The sequence below is a fragment of the Oncorhynchus mykiss genome, chromosome 5 (assembly GCF_057628025.1).
Source record: "Oncorhynchus mykiss isolate SJ-2025 chromosome 5, ASM5762802v1, whole genome shotgun sequence".
Taxonomy (NCBI): Eukaryota; Metazoa; Chordata; class Actinopteri; order Salmoniformes; family Salmonidae; genus Oncorhynchus; species Oncorhynchus mykiss.
This window is the reverse complement of record NC_143026.1, coordinates 52018276-52043513: the sequence shown is the minus strand read 5'-3', so window position 1 is coordinate 52043513 and position 25238 is coordinate 52018276. Positions and strand designations below refer to the sequence as shown.

The following is a 25238-nucleotide window of genomic DNA, read 5'->3' as shown; positions in this document are numbered from 1 at the left end:
ATTTAGCCAATATAGAAAATGTAACAATTAGTGATGAGGATTAGTGGTACACACACACACAGTGCATATTTAGCTTTCAATTAAATATATGTATTCTACCCTTAATTGCTGTATCTGCCAATATGTTATTATGCAAATGACAAACTAGAAAATATGAAGCCAGAGAACTAGAAACCTTTACACTCAGCAGTTCCCCTTATATTATTACAGTCAACATGAAAGTTAGATTTATTGTAGACTACTGCTTTCTAGTGGCCACACAAAAGTACTGGGCATTTCTGCAAAAGGTACCTGGTTCAAAAACAGAGTAAATAATAAACAAAGGGCCAAAGTTCCACATTAAACAAGACAAAAAAAAAAAAGCAAATGGGTCCATAAAACAACATTTTAATGTGAGACAAAAATAAAACACTTATAATTAACATGCACATTTAAGAGCTCAAAAAAAAACAAGTCCCCATTATTTGGGGACAGATAAATGATCATGTGAGACAGAATCTTAGTCCACTGTCCCTAGTAAAGAAAGGGAAAGCGGCTGGGATACCTAGTCAGTTCAACTGAATGCATTCAACTGAAATGTGTCAAGAAAACATGGTAAAAATTCAGCTAAACAACAAATAGGCAGGGGAATCCAAGCCGTTGAACTGCACAGGTAAAATTGAGCGTAGCCTATTCACTTAGACATGTACATAAATACATTATATAGGCACATATGCCTTGTAATATCGACCAATAGTTAGTATCATACAAGTTGTTGTTTTTTTACAAAAAGCTAGTCATAAGTTAAGATAATTACTCAAATTAATTTGTTGGTTTTTGTCAATAAATCTTTCCTTAACATAGACATGATAAAAAATATCTAAAAAACAAAGTGGGAACAGTCATGCAGTGTATCAGTCAGTATTTCCTGTGGGTGTTGTATTTTCCAAAAGGATCCAGTAGTGAGCTTTTGAGATTGTAAGGACAGAATCCAATGGATAGCCTCTTATGGCCATTTAGACAGGTGAAACGAAAGGGCTCAAGTCTAGTTCTGAGAAGAAAAGATGAAACCATCTCTACATGTCCTATTAAAACAATATATTTTTTCTTATGTGCCTATAAAAAGAAAAGAGAAACTTAGTCATCATGAGAGGACTGTGGTTCTCAAAAGTTCACATGTAGATCAAGGTGCTATGATTCAAAATCCATCATACACAATAGCTAACTGTCTTGGTTGCCCAGATATCACTCATTTTATCAGCAAGGTAGCAGGTCGCAAAAACGAAAATGGGGGATAATTGTTCCTAATCAAGGACATGCTACAATACCATACACTTAATACAAAATGTCAGTGAGCATCATATCAACTACAGTACATATCCCAGAAAACCCGCCGTTCAACCTACACACCCCCAGTCCTATTGATATTGTATTGGACACAATCCTGGGGTGTATTCCTTAGTGGACACTGTAGCAAAAATATTTTGTTATTGGACAAGTGCAGATTAATCCCTTGCCATTTTAGCTGTTTGGTTCCTAGCAAATACACCCCTGCTTATCAGTAGTACAAACCTTCTCTGGGGTTCATTTCCCCAATGCTATCCCTCATTAGCTTAGTGAGCAAATGTCGCATTAGTGCTGATGGCCACAAGGCTTTAGTAGCCATGTTTAATACAGCTGGGTTCCATAAGTATAATGGCAAACCTGGTGTATCAATGCAGTAGTCCTGTGTGAAATTACCTCATTTCAAGGCAATACATAATAAATGAATATCATTTTATTGCATGAGAATACATAGGTTTAGCTGTCAATGTCAGTACATTAGCCACCATATTAAGATAATGGTACGTTTTGGAAACATAGCTATTCCTATTAGTCAGTGCACATGCGTCTGTACCAAATCCTATAGTGGGCGTAAATATGTGTACGACTGAGTCGAATGCTGGTCACCTTAGATATCGAGATGCCCTGTAGGCTGGTTAAAAATGCAGTCTGCCGTTCCTATATCCATTCCAGATAACACCAAATCCAAGATTGGAACGGAGGAGGAAATTGCGAAAAAAAGGTTTCAGATTTCTCCAATGAAGGTTCTGGTGGTAGTTAAAACAAATAAAAAATTAAACAAAAACAGGTATGGGGACAGAAGGAACAAGACAAAAATCAAGAGACCAAAATCCTCCTACCTCCCTACCACCGTCAGCAAAAAATTCCACCACTTTCATTCAATGAGAAATCCAATGGGTGCTGCTGTTCTTTCTGACAGCATTCGACCAGGTGCTCAGGAGGAGCCGGGACAAAGAGATAGACAGAGAGCGAGCAAGGCAGGAGTCCTCACTGATAATAAGTCTTTTTTAGGTCTCAGTTCCTTGAGGTCTGGTTCCTTTGAGGCAATGACAACTTTTTGTGAGGGACTCTTGGCAATGAAGAGAAGCAACCAGCAGGGTCAAAATGCTTTGCATTTCAGTGTTACTGGGAAATATACACACGCATGAACAGGGGTTGTTTGAGGGAAGATTGTGAAGCGGTGTCCGTCTGCTCTATGGCCCGGCACTGTGTGGCTAAGTGTCTCTTAAATGTGTCTGAAGCCGAGACAGGCTGGGGACAGGAGAGGTGGCACGTCCTCCTCTAGGAATCCAGAGCTGTAATCCAAAGAGAGCCATGTGAGTGAAATCACCTTAAGTGTTAATTAATACGACATCAAATCTAACAGAGAAACAGGTGAAACGCTAATATTTTAGTAGTCTTATAGGAGTGGGAACAGCTCTCATTTCAGACTGTTCTATCAACAACTTTGCTGAGTCCAGTATTAAGACTTTCAACATTATCCACAGTTTACCACACCCTTGCTGAGGACTGTTTGACCTCTGACATTTGCATGGCCTACTAAATCAGGGCCCAGTAACCTTCTGTGTGGAGCTTACACTTATCTAACCCTCCAAGTATCAACTTGACATTATGCTTAAAATGTCTTCTTAAGCCATTTACTTTGTTTTTATTCTTATCTTATATTTCTTATTGTCGCATTGTCAAGAAGGAACCTGCAAGTAAGCATTTAGTTGGAGTGTATCCTGTACATACAACTAGTAAAAACTTGAAAGCTGAACATTAAATAATGAAGCTCGCTATAGCTTCCAGCCCGGGCCGAATTGGCTGTTGATACCCATCAATACCTAGCATGCTGTCGGCTTGCTGCTCAAAAAAAAAAAAACTCCCAGTGTCGATGACCAACCCGTTGGTGAATCAAGCATTTTATCGGCATCAATGGATTTAACTGGTGAGAGCTCCCGATTTTCTTTTTCTGATTATTCACCATGGGAATGCCCTGCCATTATAAGATTTCTGAGTACCCCCATTTCTCTAACCTGCTTGCGGCGAGTCTACGTTGATGTCCTCCGTTTCGTCTCTCATCTCTTCGTCCTTGTCCACTTCTTCCGCCAATTCGTTAGCTATGAGTTGCCTGGCCATCCTGATGTTGAGGCCCTCGTTGTAATGCATCTTCCTCATAATTTGAAACTGCTTCTTTTTCGCTGAGGGGGAGATAGTGAGTGAGAGAGAAAGCTAGAGAAAGACAGAGAGAAGATCGTATGTGGTGCAGAGGGAGGCTAGGAGAGCCACAACTCAGACGTGTAAACATCACGATTCCTCCGTGTGGAGGAAATAGAGCGATAGAGCTACATTAGGGGAGGCTCAGATGGAGCGTTCAAAAGCTAAAAGGGGGGTTTCAGTTTAAAGAGAAGGGAGAGAGTTAACACGCTCATCCTCAAATGGTGCTTCAAGGACGAATACGTCAAACTATTTTTATGAGGATCCTGGCTGAACAGTTCCAGTAGAATCTAATCTACTTTCAAGGACATGGTTCAGAAATGAAAAACTTAAAAAAATATTAATAATAATTGCTTTCCAATTCAAGGGCATATAGCATCAAACTATGCATATAGCATCTACTACTAAATCAGCACTACAGTGCTGTAAGAGGCAGGCAAGGCCTATTTTCTTAGTAAACAACTACTACTAGACATCAAGGTCACTGCAATCAATTCCCCTGTTTGTTCCAAGCACACATTTTATCCAACTAATTTTAAAGTAAAGTTATGTCTGATCAAAACTAAAAGGCAACACCATTCAGGTAGAATTCTAAACCAACTCCATTCCGGTGCTTGCAGCATAAATAAAATAGGGGGCTGTGCATATTTACTGAGAGTTGTCAACTGGAAAAAGGATTGAAGCAAAGGGTCTGTCCTGCGTGCTAGCCTGCAAGGGCACCACTATACTGGTAGATTCACACTGGAGGAAATAACTACTTCAAATTCAGGTCACTCATGCTTTTACAAATCTTTAAAAAAAAATGATCTAATATTAAATACATTTTATATAAGTTGAAGGCACATCTAACTCTAATGAATAGTATGGGTGAGTGCTTTTTACCAGGTCTCATACCCTATACACACACAAAAGTATGTGGACACCCCTTCAAATTAGAGGATTTATCCATTTCAGCCACACTCGCTGCTGACAGATGTATAAAATCAAGCACACAGCCATGCAATCTCCATAGCAAAAACATGCCACCTTCCCAACAAGTCAGTTTGTCAAATTTCTGCCCTGCTAGAGCTGACCCAGTCACCTGAAGTTATTGTGAAGTGGAAACGTCTTGGAGCAACAACAGCTCAGCTGCGAAGTGGTAGGCCACACAAGCTCACAAAACAACTGCCGAGTGCTGAAGCGCATAAAAATTATTTGCAACACCCACTACTGAGTTCAAAACTGCCTCTGGAAGCAACGCCAGAACTGTTCTTCAGGAGCTTCATGAAATGAGTTTCCATGGCTGAGCAGCCACACACAAACCGAAGATCACCATGCACAATGCCAAGCGTCGGCTGGAGAGGTAAAGCTCGCCGCCATTGGACTCTGGAGCAGTGGAAACGCGTTCTCTGTAGTTATGAAACACGCTTCACCATCTGGCAGTCCGATGGACGAATCTGGGTTTGGCGGATGCCAGAAGAACACTACCTGCCCAAATGCATAGTCCCAACTGTAAAGTTTGGTAAAGGAGGAATAATGTTCTGGAGCTGTTTTTCAAGGTTCAGGCTAGGCCCCTTAGTTCCAGTGAAGGGAAATGTTAACGCTACAGCATACAATGACATTCTCGACAATTCTGTGTTTCCAACTTTGTGGCAACAGTTTGAGGAAGGTCCTTTCCTGTTTCAGCATGACAATGCCCCCATGCACAAAGCGAGGTCCATACAAAAATGGTTTGTCGAGATCGATGTGGAAGAACTTGACTAGTCTGCACAGATCCCTGACCTCAACCCCATCGAACACCTTTGGGATGAATTGGAACAGACTGCGAGCCAGGCCTAATCTCCCAACATCAGTGCCCAACCTCACTAATGCTCATGGCTGAATGGAAGCAAGTCCCTGCAGCAATGTTCCAACATCTAGTGTAAAGCCTTCCCAGAAGAGTAGAGGCTGTTATAGCAGCAAAGAGGGGAGCAACTCCATATTAATGCCCATGATTTTGTAATGAGATGTTCGATGAGCAGTTGTCCACATACTTTTGGTAATGTAGTGTATACAAGGTTGCTATTACAGGTGCAAAAAAGCACCATATTTGCAATGTTCTATGGTATTGACAGTTATGACGTGTCTGTCTGGACACCTAGTAAAGCAACCTACATGGTGATGACATCGACATCAACGTACCACACACGTTTCAGTATTTTGGAAGAATTTATATTTTCGGCTCTTGCTTCTCCCTGTACTGCAGAGATAAAAATGTGGGAAAGGGCTGAGGGAGACGTGTGGGTCTGGAGCCAAAATGGACCAGAGTCAACTGGAACAGTCTCCGGGAGTGAGCTCCGTTTGAACCATTGGCCGTGCTCGTGGCCACTGAGCTGTGAGAATCCATTATTAGAGCACACAGGGCTTGACATGACAACACATGGAGAGGTCAGGGAAATGTCAGGGCCAGACACCCAATGGGAATAGAGACATGGTGGGGATGAGAGGAGGTCGACAAAGAGGGGGAAGAGGGAGACAGCCCACCTTGATCCTCTGGGGTTAGTTCATCTTCCTCTTCTTCACTACTCTCCTCCTCTCTCATGAAGCGCGGTTCCTTTCCCTCTGCTGCTGCCAATCTGGGGGGGGGGGGGGAAGAGGAGAGAGAAAGTGAACCGAGCGAAGGAGCAATAGAAAGTGAGTGATTCAGTTTACATCTCTACTGTAAACTCAACTGGTCCGAAGGTCAACAGAGGGCTCCTTAGAGCGAAATGCCATCTAGGCCTATACGCCATGTTAACGGCGGGACATCAAATGCCCTTGACCTCAAATAGTTCAAATCCAGATAATATACAAAGAGTACATTCTGTTATACAGTATATCCAAGCCATAAACCATATTGAGAGTCCCCACCTTCAGTCTCATAAGGCCCAGATCACTGCATAACTTCCCTCCTCCTATAGCAGGGGTGGGAAACATAAGCATTCAATCTGACCCGGGGGAGGTTTGAGTAAAAAAACTAGATAGAAAATGTAGAAATTATAATGGACCTATAAGTTTAAAAATAACTGCCCTTTCTCTGGTGGGCAAATTGCTTTTGACAAACAAATTGTCCAGAAAATCTCTCAGCCCTCCGCTTAAATTTGAAATTCTGATGTGACCCTCGATAAGTGTCAGAACCTTCCAAACCTTTGAGGAAGAATATCCTCCTCTCTCCCAAACCTATCCAGTCAGTGATGTTGACTTACTTCGTGGCCAGGTCGTCCACGTTGGGCACGTTGCCCTCCGAGTCGCTGTGCGCCCCTTCGTCCTCCACCATCCTGAGGAAGAGGGAGAGAGAAAAAGAGAATGAGTGAGGTAAAGTGAGAGGGGGCGGGAGAGAAGGACAGAACAGTGTCACAGGGGTGACCTATGCAGCGGCCTTGGCAGATTGCAGGGGGGGCTCATAACCCAGACAGGGCTAGGGCCCTATGAAACCTTAATATTTTCACCCAAATTCCATTTTTCTGAATTCTGTGATTTCCGATTTACACTAATTTTATTATCAGAAAGAGTGTCTAATAATGTGAATTAATAAAAAGTCAACCATTTAATAAGATATAACAGTACATTTGTAATGAAGCAACACATTGCACTATTTTTTATCAAATCAAATTTTATTTGTCACATACACATGGTTAGCAGATGTTAATGCGAGTGTAGCGAAATGCTTGTGCTTCTAGTTCCGACAATGCAGTAATAACCAACAAGTAATCTAACTAACAATTCCAAAACTACTGTCTTGTACACAGTGTAAGGGGATAAAGAATATGTACATAAGGATATATGAATGAGTGATGGTACAGAGCAGCATAGGCAAGATACAGTAGATGGTATCGAGTACAGTATGTACAAATGAGATGAGTATGTAAACAAAGTGGCATAGTTTAAAGTGGCTAGTGATACATGTATTACATAAGGATACAGTCAATGATATAGAGTACAGTATATACGTATGCATATGAGATTAATAATGTAGGGTAAGTAACATTATATAAGGTAGCATTGTTTAAAGTGGCTAGTGATATATTTACATCATTTCCCATCAATTCCCATTATTAAAGTGGCTGGAGTTGAGTCAGTGTCAGTGTGTTGGCAGCAGCCACTCAGTGTTAGTGGTGGCTGTTTAACAGTCTGATGGCCTTGAGATAGAAGCTGTTTTTCAGTCTCTCGGTCCCAGCTTTGATGCACCTGTACTGACCTCGCCTTCTGGATGATAGCGGGGTGAACAGGCAGTGGCTCGGGTGGTTGATGTCCTTGATGATCTTTATGGCCTTCCTGTGACATCGGGTGGTGTAGGTGTCCTGGAGGGCAGGTAGTTTGCCCCCGGTGATGCGTTGTGCAGACCTCGCCACCCTCTGGAGAGCCTTACGGTTGAGGGCGGAGCAGTTGCCGTACCAGGCGGTGATACAGCCCGCCAGGATGCTCTCGATTGTGCATCTGTAGAAGTTTGTGAGTGCTTTTGGTGACAAGCCAAATTTCTTCAGCCTCCTGAGGTTGAAGAGGCGCTGCTGCGCCTTCTTCACAATGCTGTCTGTGTGAGTGGACCAATTCAGTTTGTCTGTGATGTGTATGCCGAGGAACTTAAAACTTGCTACCCTCTCCACTACTGTTCCATCGATGTGGATAGGGGGGTGTTCCCTCTGCTGTTTCCTGAAGTCCACAATCATCTCCTTAGTTTTGTTGACGTTGAGTGTGAGGTTATTTTCCTGACACCACACTCCGAGGGCCCTCACCTCCTCCCTGTAGGCCGTCTCGTCGTTGTTGGTAATCAAGCCTACCACTGTTGTGTCGTCCGCAAACTTGATGATTGAGTTGGAGGCGTGCGTGGCCACGCAGTCGTGGGTGAACAGGGAGTACAGGAGAGGGCTCAGAACGCACCCTTGTGGGGCCCCAGTGTTGAGGATCAGCGGGGAGGAGATGTTGTTGCCTACCCTCACCACCTGGGGGCGGCCCGTCAGGAAGTCCAGTACCCAGTTGCACAGGGCGGGGTCGAGACCCAGGGTCTCGAGCTTGATGACGAGCTTGGAGGGTACTATGGTGTTGAATGCCGAGCTGTAGTCAATGAACAGCATTCTCACATAGGTATTCCTCTTGTCCAGATGGGTTAGGGCGGTGTGCAGTGTGGTTGAGATTGCATCGTCTGTGGACCTATTTGGGCGGTAAGCAAATTGGAGTGGGTCTAGGGTGTCAGGTAGGGTGGAGGTGATATGGTCCTTGACTAGTCTCTCAAAGCACTTCATGATGACGGAAGTGAGTGCTACGGGGCGGTAGTCGTTTAGCTCAGTTACCTTAGCTTTCTTGGGAACAGGAACAATGGTGGCCCTCTTGAAGCATGTGGGAACAGCAGACTGGTATAGGGATTGATTGAATATGTCCGTAAACACACCGGCCAGCTGGTCTGCGCATGCTCTGAGGGCACGGCTGGGGATGCCGTCTGGGCCTGCAGCCTTGCGAGGGTTAACACGTTTAAATGTCTTACTCACCTCGGCTGCAGTGAAGGAGAGACTGCATGTTTTCGTTGCAGGCCGTGTCAGTGGCACTGTATTGTCCTCAAAGCGGGCAAAAAAGTTATTTAGTCTGCCTGGGAGCAGGACATCCTGGTCCGTGACTGGGCTGGATTTCTTCCTGTAGTCCGTGATTGACTGTAGACCCTGCCACATGCCTCGTGTCTGAGCCGTTGAATTGAGATTCTACTTTGTCTCTGTACTGACGCTTAGCTTGTTTGATAGCCTTGCGGAGGGAATAGCTGCACTGTTTGTATTCGGTCATGTTACCAGACACCTTCCCCTGATTAAAAGCAGTGGTTCGCGCTTTCAGTTTCACGCGAATGCTGCCATCAATCCACGGTTTCTGGTTAGGGAATGTTTTAATCGTTGCTATGGGAACGACATCTTCAACGCACGTTCTAATGAACTCACACACCGAATCAGCGTATTCGTCAATGTTGTTGTCTGACGCAATACGAAACATGTCCCAGTCCACGTGGTGGAAGCAGTCTTGGAGTGTGGAGTCAGCTTGGTCGGACCAGCGTTGGACAGACCTCAGCGTGGGAGCCTCTTGTTTTAGTTTCTGTCTGTAGGCAGGGATCAACAAAATGGAGTCGTGGTCAGCTTTTCCGAAAGGGGGGCGAGTGTTTCATTATAAATGAAATCTATAGTATGTTGACAGAATTTGCAAAACAGCTTATCGCCTGACTCAATCCCTTGGGTATTGCTCTGCTCTGAATTTTGGGGTTAGGGTAAAAAAAAAAAATAAGAATTGAGGACTTTGCCCTCTCAGACAGCCTCTTTGACATGTTTCTCAAAGTGACAGCCAAGTTGTGAGTTGACGTATGGGTCCCACGCACGACCGACCCCCTCTCAAAATACCCCAATCGAAAACTTAATTATTTCTTTAGGCCTACTTCTCTGTAATTTTACAATTATGAAATCGTTTAGGTTCCTACAATAATTACGACTACATATACACATATACATATATACATACATATATATACATATACATAACCTTTCAGACAAAATATGGAAAATTCTGCAATATTCCACGTTTTACAGTTGATTCCATTTTTATTACCAAATTCTGCGATTCCATCCGTGTGTTCCACATCACGGAAATCTTAGAGCCCTACAAGGGCAGAAACGCATTCCACCCGCTGAACCTGCACTGCCACACTGCTTCATGGGAACTGAGGTCTCTAATCTAAAGTGAACATATTATGTACAACAATTATCAATCCAGAGTCATCTCTTTTCATACTCACACTAGTCATGTTCACACTGCACTTAGCCTGGGGTTAAAACGCCCAGTGCAGTCAAAAACGTGATTTTCCTGTACTTTATATACATTTCCACACTACGCGGTTGGAATAATACTGTGCAATTGTGAAAATTAGGATAATGCCCTTTTAGTGGAAAAGTGGTTTGAAAAGACTGCCTGACAATTAAGTCCGTTTTGGTGGGGTGGCGTTTTGGCCTGTCTGGTGACATAAGACAAATAAGAAAGAGTTCCAAACCTCTCTGCCAACAACAGTTTTCAGTTTTCCCCTCCTAGCAAAATTCTTGCTTGAGAAATTACTCTTTGCTAAGAACCCATTTTTGTTTCTTTTTGACCATTTCAACTGAAAACAATCACAATAAGGTACTTAATTGTTACCCAGATATTGAGATAAAAATGGCTGCATTGGACATTTAAACTCTCTAAATGGTTAAATTTATTAAAATAGATGCCATTGTGGCAATAATTTGTGAGTACTATCATCCTTAACTGAAATGTTGAATTATTTTGACATATTAAATTATTTTATATTGTGCCAATTTCCCTAATGTGGACAGTTGGGCCAGTCACCGAAAGGTAGCAGGTTTGAATACCCGGACAGACAAGGTGAAAACTTGTCCTTATGCCCCCTGAACAAAGCACTTAACCCTAATGTGCTCAAGAGGTGCCGTACTACTATGGCTGACCCTGTAAAACAACACATTTCACTGCACCTATCTGGTGTGTGACAATTAAAAACAATTTGTTATTGCACCAAAGTGGTTTTACACATTCCTTTTACCTCAGATTGGTGATGTGAATATAAAAGTCAGCCTGTAACATTGCCCCTTACACCATGCCCAAACCAGATGCACCTTGTGAACGAGCGTTGCAAAATTAATTTACACATACATGTTATTCAATCATTGCGCCAACGAGTGTCTGCGTTGCCAGGCGCTAAAATAGAAGTGGGTTCTATTTGTGACGCAGAACACGCTGCAAGTCCTGCCTCTCCCATCTCATCATTGGTTTTTAGAAGCATAACCCACGTACCATCTTCTCATTGGTTTTTAGGAACATATACCCAAGTGGGTGATTGAAAGATGAACAGAAGTCGATTATGGTAATGCACCTTATTATGAACGTTAGTTACCAAATCACCATATAAAGTCCAAAGAAGAAAAAGAAGCATGAAAGGAGGAGAGATGACTAAAACCGATTCGGTTGACGGTTTTATGTGGATTAATTGTCGGAGTAGAGGACCTTGTACATTTCAGGTAAAATAACAACTCAATGTTTATATCCCAGGACAAATTAGCTAGCAACAGCAAGCTAGCTAGCTCGCTAAATAGGACAAATTAGCTAGCAACTGCAAGCTAGCTAGCTAAATTGCCATAAATGTTTAATGTTTTCGAACTGTGCCCAAATTAATATAATTGGTTCAGAATATGTTTTGATATTTCAACCCTCATGTCGTGATCACGTTTCGTGTGGGGGGACAAAATTAATTTGTGCACGTCCGGTTCGGGCATGGTGTCAGTGTCATTCAAACATACTTTTTGTTTTGTTTTATCTTTGACCGTCATTTCCCTCCCCCAGCAACTCCACTCCCACTTGTCTTCAATTCCACATTCCAACCCCTCAGCCCATCCCACTTTTCTACACACCATACACCTTTAAACTATGTTGTGATGTATAACATACAATTTGAATCTAATCTAATACAATCCACAGATTGCGAGTTGAAGATAATTACTAACACTCTTAGTAAAAGTATTTGACTGACCGGGTCTCTCCGGATCTCCCGACAATACTATTTCTAGGGTCAATTTTAGATCAATGTTATGCATTTTTCAGCCATTCCAGAACCTGAGACCAGAAACAGGCTACCTGAGGGCAATGATTGTGTGCCTGCAGAGCTGTGATGACTGTATGGCCCAAATATTCAACATTTATGCAACAATTTTAGCTGAAAAGCACAGTCTTGAATCTTGAGTTGTTTTAAACATCAACTCATACACCCTGTACCATGGAATCGGTACATCAAAAATCTCTTACCAACTATTTTGCAATCTGTATGGCACAGCTGTCAACATCCTGGTCCTCAAATTAAACTGGTATACTTCCCTATTTTTCATTCCTCTGCCAGTTTTGATCCTTTATATTGGGCAGACAGACCATTTCCCTACCTCCTCCCACTGCCACCTGCTGCCTCTATTTTTGGGGTAATGCTGTAATCAATTGATTGTAATCTTGGATTGAGCAGACCTTCCCGGACAATTCTATATAAGACATAACTCTACCATTTCAATTTATAATACCCTTTAAAAACAAAATACTATTTTCAAACACTTTCACATCAATACAGGTATTTTATCAACCAGCACATTTGAGTTCATCCATAATATTTGTTGTAAAATGTATTCTCTTTTCAGGGGGATGAAATTTAAATTGTAGCCAGCTCGTTTGGAAAAGAGATAAATTGAAAATTAAGCATTTTTCAAAGTGTATCTACACAAAAAGCAAAAAGGCCATTTTGAAACACTGGATGAGCTTTTCTTGGTAATCTACTTAAGAACCATTTAGGGTTCAAGTAAAACTTGTCTAAGTGAAGCATTGAGAGACGTTTAGTGCTTTTATATTTAATCATCTCAACCTGCCCAGTTCATATTCATTTTATTTATTTTTATTTATTTTATAAGCACACTTTATCATGTCTGGTTTAGTATCTAATATGATTTGAAAAAACGAATCACCAGGAATAGGCAGCGCCATAAGTGAGTGAGTAAACTGAGATTTGACTAAGTAGTTAATCAGGTACGTTTTCCATAAATAGACAGGCAAACATGGACACCTTTGTTTTTAAGCCTTGGCTTTCTAATCTTCTGTTGTTATTTGACCTGATTTTAAAAGCTAGCATTTCAATGGCCATTACAAATACATATAGTGACAGCAGACACCCTTGTTTAACTCCTTATGACAATTCAAAACTAGAAGTAGCCTCTATTTACTATTTTACACCTGGGGTTGCTATATATTACTTATACCCATTTTATAAAGAGACTCACCAAAATTGAAAAAATAATCCAGGCATTTATAAATAAAATTCAGTCTTACTTTATCAAAGGCCTTTTTTTAAATCCGCTATAAATACCAGGCCTGGCTTTTTAGATGTTTTGTGTTGTTCTAGATTATCTCCAATGTATCGTCCATGTAAAAAAAACTTGCGATCAGGATGAACAATAACTGGTAAAAACTTTTTTAATTCTGAGTGCTATGCAGCTTGTATTTTTCGCTAACCAATACTCCCGGTCGGTATTCAAGAGCATGTTGTGTCTTAACCGATGGTGGGCACAACACTAAAACCTCAGATGCTGTAAAATAGAGTCGAAGCTACAACATATGAGGATCCAGAGACAGCAGCGGGGTCAAACTGTTCGAACTCAGTTCCTACATTTGAATTTTTTTTAAATAAAAAAATCCAAACAAACTATACATTTTATCTCTGGGATCCTCGGAATGACAAATCAGAGAAATATTACTGAATGTGAGTGCATTATTTACCTTCAGAGGTGAATGTATCAAACCAGTTGCCATGATAAGTGTTTTGTTGTTGTGCACTGCCTTTTTTTGTTGTAACAGCTACTGTAAATTGGACAATAATTGGACAATAACAATAATTTAAGCTTTCTGCCCACATAAGACATGTCTATGTCCCGGGAATTGGCTGTTTACAATGTCATTCTAGTCACATCAGCGCAATTTGAGCAACAGCTGCCCCGGTTTAGGGACACTGAGCCGTAGAGCTACAAAAAAATGTCAATTTGTTTTATTAGCAAACTTTTTCTCAACTGTTTATCTTTTCCAGTGATGAGGACAAAGATTTCTCATGGTATGGTGGTATATGCAAAACAGGTGAACACCTTTATCTCTTGAATGGTTTTGGCATTCAGGTCCAAAAAGTAACCTTGAGTACTTCTACAATGGGCAAATATTTATGGGAGGTTTCATTCAAAGGGGTGCTGTCAAAAAGTGATTGAATTCAAATTCAGCCTTGTCTCAGGATGGTAAGTTGGTGGTTGAAGATATCCCTCTAGTGGTGTGGGGGCTGTGCTTTGGCAAAGTGGGTGGGGTTATATCCTTCCTGTTTGGCCCTGTCCGGGGGTATCCTCGGATGGGGCCACAGTGTCTCCTGACCCCTCCTGTCTCAGCCTCCAGTATTTATGCTGCAGTAGTTTGTGTCGGGGGGCTAGGGTCAGTTTGTTATATCTGGAGTACTTCTCCTGTCCTATTCGGTGTCCTGTGTGAATCTAAGTGTGCGTTCTCTAATTCTCTCCTCCTTTCTCTCTCTCGGAAGACCTGAGCCCTAGGACCATGCCCCAGGACTACCTGACATGATGACTCCTTGCTGTCCCCAGTCCACCTGGCCGTGCTGCTGCTCCAGTTTCAACTGTTCTGCCTTATTATTATTCGACCATGCTGGTCATTTATGAACATTTGAACATCTTGGCCATGTTCTGTTATAATCTCCACCCGGCACAGCCAGAAGAGGACTGGCCACCCCACATAACCTAGAGAGGAACCAGGCTTCGGCCTTTCTAGGGAGTTTTTCCTAGCCACCGTGCTTCTACACCTGCATTGCTTGCTGTTTGGGGTTTTAGGCTGGGTTTCTGTACAGCACTGAGATATCAAGGCTATATAAATACATTTGATTTGATTTGAAATGGATTTACCCTCTAACATGAATCCAAAACACATTTCGGCACAGTTCTATCTGTTCCCAATACTGGGAAGCAATTTTTGCAGTCTCTGGCTAACTATGTCCTTACCTGTTCATGAGAATGAATGGAGCAACTCACCTGTTGTAGGGTGTGCTAGGCTCATCGATCTTCATCATCCCGTAGTCCTTGTCTACCGGGTGGTACGTTGCCAGTATGTTCATCTCGTCCCATTTCTGTGACTTCTTCCTGAAAGAATGGGACCAGAGAGGAGAGCTCAGGGTGGCATTTAAAACCAACCAAAGATATTACACTAGAGACCTGTCACATTTAATATAGGACTCCACTGTCCTATATTAACTGAAACAAACATGGCAATTAAATAATAACGGTCTCATTCTCTGCAATTTAATTAGTAATTGTTCGGAAATTTACGATGGCCTTATACAGAGGTGGTTCACATCACCTTCAGGATAATGCTGAGGGTGACTGAATGAGTGGAGGAAGTGCTTTTCCTTCAGGTGCGAATGAGGTCAGGAGACTAGTCTATTCTGACACTGAACTCAAGGTACATTTTTGGGGAAAGGACAAGAAGAAGTTGTGGCCCTAGGAGAAGGTAGAAGTTGGCTCTACCCGAACATACAGGGTCAGACAATTAATTCCCTTAATGGTTAAGGTTAGGACTAAGCAACTAAGGGTAGTGTATTCTGACCCTAGATCTGTGGTTAAAGGTAACTTCTTCCTCGAGTGTGCACCTAGCTGTCCTGCTAAGGAATGTACTTTCCGAGGTACAAATTGTAGGCTCTCTGGGATTCTGGTTGGAGTCCTCTATCATCACAGTCTGGACTCAGAGACTGTGCCAAATACAGCCGTTAAACTGTCTCTGCTGGAGCTCCCCTCGTGTCATAAAGCAGCCTCGCGGGCGTGTTAATGGAGGGAGAGGCCTTCCATCATGAAAGAGAAAGGCAGGGGGAGAGGGCAATAAATCTACTACCTGCTGCAGTAATCCTGTAGAGCTTCCCCTAGCTGCTAACTCACACAGACACCTCTCCCACATGCGCACACAGGTTCTCAATAAGTCAGGCGCACAGCAGGCAGTTTGACTGTGTCGATGGCACTGGGGACATGCCCTGTCCTGCTGTGTCTCAGACTAACATGTCAAATCATTGGATATGGCACATATGCATACTGCTCAGTTAGGCTATTGTACCTCAGCAAGCCTGACTCTAAAAGGGGATACCTAGTTAGTTGTACAACAACGCATTCAACTGAAATGTGTCTTCCGCATTTAACCCAACCCCTCTGAATCAGAGAGGTGCTGGGGCCTGCTATAAATCAACATTCATGTCTTCGGCGCCCGGGGAACAGTGGGTTAACTGCCTTGCTCAGGGGCAGAGCGACAGATTTTTACCTTGTCAGCTCGGTGATTCATTCCAGCAACCTTTCGGTTACTAGTCCAACACTCTAACCACTAGGCTAAGCAATGTTTCATAATATGTAGGCCTATATCCCATGGGATGCATGACAGGAAAAACACTTTCACTACACAATAGATTGTCAGACTTATCAGATCTATATCTGGGTGATTACAGCAGTATGGGTGTTACATTTGCACTCAAAATCACAACTTTGACATACAAAATAGAAACAAAACGTTTGATGTGTATTGTACCACTTGGGGGGAGTGTATACCCCAAAAACGGGACTTCTACATATGGGCATGTTGGAGAAATAAAGCTTAAAATGGACAGATGTTATGGATGTCATGACATGGGCAAGCTTTTTGGGGGAAACTGAACATGTGACTCGTTTCAGGAAAACAGGCATATGTCGTGCGTCATTGCTTCACAGGAGCACCATTTGAACGTAAACTTTTTTTAAATTTGTATCTAAATGCATTTTTGGGCAGAAATGCCTTCTGGAAAATGTGAACATGTGCCTTAAGAACAAACTTGTATGCCGTCTGTAAATATGAATAAAATTGTTAAATGACGAGCCTAGTTGGTTTAGCCATGGAAAAAGTCAGCAACCTTCTCGCTTACCATGATTGGCTGAGATAATGAGTGGGCTGGATATGCCGAGAGATGAGTTCGGATTCATCTGCCATGTAGCACACGTCGGTCTATAATAGGAGCTGGTCAGTATGTTTAGGTAATCCTCTCCAAGGCTGCTTTTTTGAAAGATATCACATAGTAGAACTGCATAAGTGTTGCTCTCCACTTTCAGGAGGACCGAGTTTGGAAATCAGTGGAATTAGAGTATGAGTATGATAATTCTGCCGTTTGATTGCAAATATGCAGACAGAGTCGAAAAGAGAACACTGGTGTTGTATAAAACACTTTTATCCAGATTATATCTTCAAACTAAGGGCAACCATGAAATCTGTGACAGAGGGAGAAGCATCCATCCATGTAAAACAGGTAAGAGAGTCTAGCTAGCTACATTTTCAGATATTACATGCGTTTCTAAACGTCAGTTAGTGTATCGTTAGCTAGCTAACGTTAGCTGGGTGACTAGCTAACATTAGGTGTATGATCTGTGTAGTAATATTATTCATATCTCAGCGCTATTTGCATTGCTAGTTATAGCCTAATATTAGCTAGCTAACATTGAACCTGGTTGGTTAGCTACCTGCAGATTCATGCAAGGTATTAACAATATGAGTTGTGATTAATTATTTTGCTAGACGTAAATAGACGTAGCTGGTAAATTCGCTCTGGCTAGCTACTCCGATTTCAGAGCCCTCTCGTACGAGTGTGCCGGAGCGCAGAATAACTAACGAATTTACAAATGCTCAACACCCATTGAATATGGCCAGTGTCAGTAAACGTTGCCAAAAAAAAGGGTAATTAAAAAAATTATTGCCAGCAGCACAGTTGCAGTCACCAACACTCTGGATAACATAAAAACAGCCTAACCAGCTCTGCTAGGGCAAGTAAAATGGTCAGCGTGTGCTGTTCTCTCATTTGTGTCTGGATGTAGCTATCAAGCTAGCCAATGTTAGCTTGGGTGCTTGACTGTTGTTAGGTCAGAGCGCTCGGATCAACCCTACGTTTCAGCCAGAGCATCCAGTGTGCACTTCGAGAGCGAAACGCTCTGAATTTACAAACGCCCAGAGCACACTCTGGCATTCCAGATGAAAAATGTACGAACACAACCGTAGTATAAACCAGCCTTTAGTCTTGGAATCTTTGGTTGTTTAGTACATAGCCTGACATGTAAAGCCTTAAAGAGATGGGTGGGGCTAAAGCTTAGGAGGGTGTGAACGATGCTGAATGGGTGTAGACAAAGAAGAGCTCTCCAGTAGGTACCAAAACATTCAAGGGCCATTTTCTCAAACATTTACATGTAACAAATATGAAATACGAAACAATTGTGAAATTGAATTAAAATGTATGTTGATGCTAATATGATGTACAATATTAAATGATGTTTCTATATGATAACCTAATATATTTTATATTATTATTTATTTTTTTCATAAAAAAAACTAGTTTAAGTTTCACAAATTAATTTTAATTAAATTAATCATTATGACACACCTCACTATTGTCATCGGTTGCACTAATTGCACTGTTTGTCTTCATAACCTGGTTCAAGTAATCATGACATTACCCTGAGAAAGGCACAGTGATGCCGAAACATAGGTATATACCCATTCAATTGATGGGAGTTTATACATGATGTGCAACTTTATTTTGATATTTCATTTAACTATCTATCATAAGCAGGGTTCCAGACCGCGACCATTTAGTCACATTTTGCAACCCTTTAACTTGGCTGTGCGATTTACATGTTTTACCCGTTGCACTTGTGCAAGCTGCACATTCTACCTGGTCAATTCCGAGCCCATTGGGGAATTCCAGCAATGTGACAACTAATAAAAAAATACAACTAGCACAGCTCAAAAACCACACGGAATCTGGCAAAAATGACTTTATCACTCTTTGAGGACAACTCATAGAAGACAGCCAGCTACATTTAAGTGTTGCATTTTCATTGAAGCTGGTCGCCAATGCAGTAAGTGTAATTCACTAAAGTGAATTTCACTAAAATGATTTTTCAACGCCGATACCGATTACTGGAGGACCAAAAAAAGCAGATACCGATTAATCATCATTATTATTGTTTTTATATAAAAACAATCGGCCAATTACAACAATACTGAATTAACACTTATTTTAACTTAATATAATACATCAATAAAATAAATGTGGTCTCAAATAAATAATGAAAACTGTTCAATTTGGTTTAAATAATGCAAAAACAAAGTGTTGGAGGATAAAGTAAAAGTGCAATATTTGCCATGTAAAAAAGCTAACGTTTAAGTTCCTTGCTCAAAACATATGAAAGCTGGTGGTTCCTTTTAACACGAGTCTTCAATATTCCCAGGTAAGACATTTTAGGTTGTAGTTATTATAGGACTCTCGCTCTCTATGCCATGTGTATTTCATATACCTTTAACTATTGGATGTTCTTATAGGCACTATAGTATTGCCAGCCTAATCTAAGCTTGAAGCACAGCGAAGAGCTGCTGGCAAATGCAGGAAAGTCCTGTTTGAATGAATGCTTACGAGCCTGCAGCTGCCATCCACCACTCAGTAAGAACGCTCTATCAAATATCATCTAATTTAGTCATTGTCAATTTAGCACAAGGTTCATTAGGCTGTAACAACGAAAAAACAGCATTCAGCATGAATTTTCGTAGTGTGACCTGATAACTATTATGAACATTTTGCCGAAACCGATTGTGAACACAAATATGTAACTACTATACTAGTGGGGGGATAACACATTGAAAAATAATTTTGTTTGGGTGTAGGGTGGGTCAGATTTAGACTGTCATCTTGTCTTCAGGAGACTATTTTAAAATTGGGCCTTTCACAATAGCTGATAGGCCTAGTCATTAGAACAATTCCCATCTCCTACAATGGGCAAAAAAAAATATTGACTAATGCATCTTACCTCAAATATCCTGTTATGTCATTTTAGCATTGTGCACAAGCTGCTACGCATAAATGCCTTGTCTATGTAAGATGATAGCCACGTTTTGCAAATCAGCCTCAACCATTGATATGATAACAACCATTGATTGATATTAATTTGATTATTCTTGAATGTGGGGTAATTTGCCACATTAACATATTCAAAACACCAGTAGTTGAGAAAAACAGATCAGGGGTTGGTGGCCAAAACTCTTGAAGAACCACCATCTAGGCAGAATTTTCTACAGTCTTAATTTATAGGGATAGTTCACCCAAATAAATTACATATTTACATGTTATGAACAAGGAGTGACTGTAATTCATCCTATGGTTAGCCACTGCCACCAACCATTAATATTACCATATTCTAACCAAAAAAACGATGTAATTCAATGACCCCCATTGAACATACTCTAAATGTCATGCCCAAATAGTAAACACAAACCAAGTCGTCAGAGTTTTGAGTGTGTATAGACGGGTTGGTTGTTTAACAACAAAACCAACCCATGCTCAACTATGGGGCAAAACAGACAGGGTTGGCTTAGATTGTTGACATGTATACTATACTTAATCTACAATGTTTATTGAAAACAAATACATTTGCACAATGAGCACTTGTCTCAAATACATAGTTACAGTTGTTAGAGATTTTTTTTCAATGTTTAAAAAATCAAGAACAAGATAAAAAAAAAACTAGCTGAGCCAAACCACCTACGATTCCCCACATGGCAGCTTCTTGTCATTTTTGCTAGCTATCTGGCCATCAAGAAACACAACAACACATGGGCTTCTGCACCATTGAAGCGTGCGCATCGTTTGTGACATTGTCAGCTAACCCATCTATTCAACTTTAAAAGAATCCTGCTGACCTGTGATTTTAAAAATATGGAATATTCCACCCTGGACATAAGCCATGTGAAAATTAGCTTTAAAAACAGTTTAATAACCGGGCGCTCTAGAAAGAGCTCCTGCAGCAGCCTATTCATTCGACTCCCCTATTCTAAATAGGGACGTAGTTTTTTGCTGGTAAAAATGGCTGTGCCAAATGCCAACTGCAGGTCAACCAGCCCATTCCGCAACCTTTAACAAATTGCCTGATGACACAGACACATTTACACTTGTTTACAGGTCAGAAGCCGGATAAGATTTTAGATACTTTAGCATTTTCTCAGCTGATAAGCAGACATTGGGCTTGTTGCTAATTATCTAACGTATTGGGCAAAATAACTAGTAAATTGGTTAGCAAATATTAACTGGCACGGTAACGTTAGCTAACTAACGTTATAACAGCCATAGAAAGAACGAGACGAGGAAATCAGAAAAGCAAGCATGACAACTTACTAGCTAACTGGCTAATTATGTGCAACCCCTGGAACATTGCTGACGACGTTAACAAGTCTATACCGTTTTTAGTCAGGGCAGCACCCAAGCCTAACAAACTGGAATAGCTAACTTAGCTAGCCTTAGATACCTAGCCTGACTGTCCGTGTCAAGACTGTAAGCTAGCTAACTGACTATATACTCACTGTGGGTCATCCTCCAGAAGTCCAAGCGCCGCTTGTTCTGAAGTCTCTACTGGTACTTCTTCGGACGGGCCCACTTTGATGCCTGTCCCGCTGTTCTTGTTCTTCAGAATACCTTTTATCAGCCGGGAAGCTGCCATTCCACATGCGCTAGGTCACTGGCGTGGTTGTCAATGTTCAAAACTGGCTGGTACGCGCAGCACCTCTATTTAGTAAACTTTGCTTTTATGATTCAAAAAGCAGAACCCGACAAAGCTGCAACTCCGCCTGCACTTCAAACACCTGGTTAACTTGTAAACACACGCTATAGCTGTGATAGCTGAAACTATTGAAACTACTGGCATGTCCCAGACTCCGCCGGTGCGCTTTTTTGTCTGTGTGTGGCCACTGGCGGTAAAAAAATATATATATATATATATATATTTTTTAAAAAGCATCTGTCGCCGAAACTTCTTATTTTGTAATCATCGCGAGAATATATGTAAATACACTACAGTATCAAAGTTCATGGATATTCAGATAAGATACATGTCTCGACCCAGCCATAAAAATGGGAGTCGTTGTCCACAAAGCGGCACCGCGGGCTGTCTAGCTCCCGCCTATCCTTTCTTTGGATTGGTGGATACATCTCATTATTGTAATACATTTTTGAATATTTGATTAGGGTTGTCAACCTCCTCACCTCCTATGTCATGAATAGACAACTCCGATATAAAGTGTTTTTTTCTCAAAATTGTCGGGATGTCAAGTGCACTACGTTTTATAGGCTCATCACTATGAGACAATTTGCAAATTCTAAAATCAATCTCCATATATATACTGTAATGACCTGACTAGATCATAAAGGAACAATTGTCCAGACAGAGGATGGAGTTTACGAATTGACGGTTTATTAAACCAACTTTACACAGGCAACTGTTTGGCCGTAGCCCACGCCAAATAAATGAAAGATAACCCACAAGCCAATCGTGACCTTCTCTTGTAAGAGAGAGAACAAAGGCTAAACCTTGTCTTAACTTAACTTCCCCCTGCCCAACCCCCCTCTATGCCACTCCGCCAACCGCCAGGACGCCCGACATCAGAACATTCCAGGCATTCCCGTGATTGGCAGATAGCAGGTTGATTGGCATGTCGGACCCTGCGAACACTGGGTACGAAGTACAACACAACCACCTACTAGCCTAACACATAACACACAGCTGTCTGTGCGGGTCGCTACAATACATATAAATATTTAAAAAATAATGAAACTTGCTTGCTAAAATATTATATAAATATATATATATATATATATATATATATACAGTGGGGCAAAAAAAAATATTTAGTCAGCCACCAATTGTGTAAGTTCTCCCACTTAAAAAGATCAGAGAGGCCTGTAATTTTCATCATAGGTACACTTCAACTATGACAGACAAAATGAGAGAGAAAAATTCCAGAAAATCACATTGTAGGATTTTTAATGAATTTATTTGCAAATTATGGTGGAAAATAAGTATTTGGTCAATAACAAAAGTTTATCTCAATACTTTGTTATATACCCTTTGTTGGCAATGACAGAGGTCAAACGTTTTCTGTAAGTCTTCACAAGGTTTTCACACACTGTTGCTGGTATTTTGGCCCATTCCTCCATGCAGATCTCCTCTAGAGCAGTGATGTTTTGGGGCTGTTGCTGGGCAACACGGACTTTCAACTCCCTCCAAATATTTTCTATGGGGTTGAGATCTGGAGACTGGCTAGGCCACTCCAGGACCTTGAAATGCTTCTTACGAAGCCACTCCTTTGTTGCCCGGGCGTGTGTTTGGGATCATTGTCATGCTGTAAGACCCAGCCACGTTTCATCTTCAATGCCCTTGCTGATGGAAGGAGGTTTTCACTTAAAATCTCACGATACATGGCCATTCATTCTTTCCTTTACACGGATCAGTCGCCCTGGTCCCTTTGCAGAAAAACAGCCCCAAAGCATGATGTTTCCACCCCCATGCTTCACAGTAGGTATGGTGTTCTTTGGATGCAACTCAGCATTCTTTGTCCTCCAAACACGACGAGTTGAGTTTTTACCAAAAAGTTATATTTTGGTTTCATCTGACCATATGACATTCTCTCAATCTTCTTCTGGATCATCCAAATGCTCTCTAGCAAACTTCAGACGGGCCTGGACATGTACTGGCTTAAGCAGGGGGACACGTCTGGCATTGCAGGATTTGAGTCCCTGGCAGCGTAGTGTGTTACTGATGGTAGGCTTTGTTAATTTGGTCCCAGCTCTCTGCAGGTCATTCACTAGGTCCCCCCGTGTGGTTCTGGGATTTTTGCTCACTGTTCTTGTGATCATTTTGACCCCACGGGGTGAGATCTTGCGTGGCGCCCCACATCGAGGGAGATTATCAGTGGTCTTGTATGTCTTCCATTTCCTAATAATTGCTCCCACAGTTGATTTCTTCAAACCAAGCTGCTTACCTATTGCAGATTCTGTCAATTTTGTTTCTGGTGTCCTTTGGTCTTGGCCATAGTGAAGTTTGGAGTGTGACTGTTTGAGGTTGTGGACAGGTGTCTTTTATACTGATAACAAGTTCAAACAGGTGCTATTAATACAGGTAACGAGTGGAGGACAGAGGAGCCTCTTAAAGAAGAATGTACAGGTCTGTGAGAGCCAGAAATCTTGCTTGTTTGTAGGTGAACAAATACTTATTTTCCACCATAATTTGCAAATAAATTCATTACAAATCCTACAATGTGATTTTCTGGAATTTTTTTTCTCATTTGTCTGTCATAGTTGAAGTGTACCTATGATGAAAATTACAGGCCTCTCTCATCTTTTTATGTGGGAGAACTTGCACAATTGCACAAAAAAATATTTTTTTTGCCCCACTGTATATATATAATATTTTAGCAAACAAGTTTCATTATTTTTTCTGACATGCCGAAAATGCAGACACTTTGCAGCCATCAGAGTTTGACATGTGACTACAGTTTGCATTGATTTGTGGGTCATATCAACTCCGCAAGTTAAATCAAGGGTTGAGGGGGCAATGTTTGTGATTTGGACCGTCCCTTAAGTTGGCAATCAAACTGCATCTGGTTTCGGGACTGGGATTCCCCCGAATCCCCAAGGGAAAGTGGCTAGCACAAGGGCTGAGGGGGTACAAGTAACCTGTTTGGACTGCAGTCCGATTTTCTGCATGCCTCTCCCTTCCTCTCTGGCAGTATGAAGATAAGCAGAAACTGCGGGCCTGTTTGAGTTGTAAGGCTGAAAGTAGAGGAGTGAAGTCAGGGAGGTCCATCTACTAGGCTACAGCCGAAAGTCGGACGCAGGTGTTTTTTTTAACAGCAAGGCACAGTGCAACATGTCAATGTTGCCATTGTTTATAGACGTTTTTCTTTGTAATGTCGAAATAAACATGTCTCCAACCCCCATATCACGCACTCAAACTTTAAATATGTGTGTACATTACTATCAATTTGGGAGAGAGAGACTCAAATTTCACATTAATTTGTACATAATACATATCCACTGTATAGGACCATGCCTCAGGATTACTTGGCCTGACAACTCCTGGCTGTCCTTGTCTCCAGTCCAACTGGCCGTGCTGCTGATCCAGTTTCTGCTGCTCTGCCTTCGGCAAAATGGAACCCTCACCTGTTCATCAGTCATGCTACCCTGTCCCAGACCTGCTGTTTTGACTCTCTCGCTCTCTCTCTCTCTCTCTCTCTCTCTCTCTCTCTCTCTCTCTCTCTCTCTC

The 25238-nt window shown here is 41.6% G+C and overlaps 1 protein-coding gene across 2 annotated transcripts; it reads right to left on the bottom strand.

Annotated features, from left to right (window-relative positions):
* Positions 1–371: 371 nt before the first annotated feature.
* LOC110524007 (protein phosphatase inhibitor 2) lies at positions 372–22089 on the bottom strand. 2 transcript variants are annotated; one of them, XR_016496133.1, is made up of 7 exons: positions 21502–22066; positions 15132–15239; positions 6726–6797; positions 6391–6434; positions 6025–6116; positions 3342–3506; positions 372–2618 (listed from the first exon to the last, which is right to left on the bottom strand). XR_016496133.1 is itself a non-coding variant. In XM_090235143.1 (6 exons), exons 1-6 carry the CDS (start codon positions 21636–21638, stop codon positions 2605–2607), a joined length of 588 nt encoding a protein of 195 aa, XP_090091269.1. In that variant the 5' UTR covers positions 21639–22089; the 3' UTR covers positions 372–2604. The 2 variants fall into 2 exon arrangements, 1 of the variants encoding a protein (XP_090091269.1); XM_090235143.1 differs by lacking the exon at positions 6391–6434 and having other exon boundaries at positions 21502–22089.
* Between the last annotated feature and the right edge of the window lie 3149 nt (positions 22090–25238).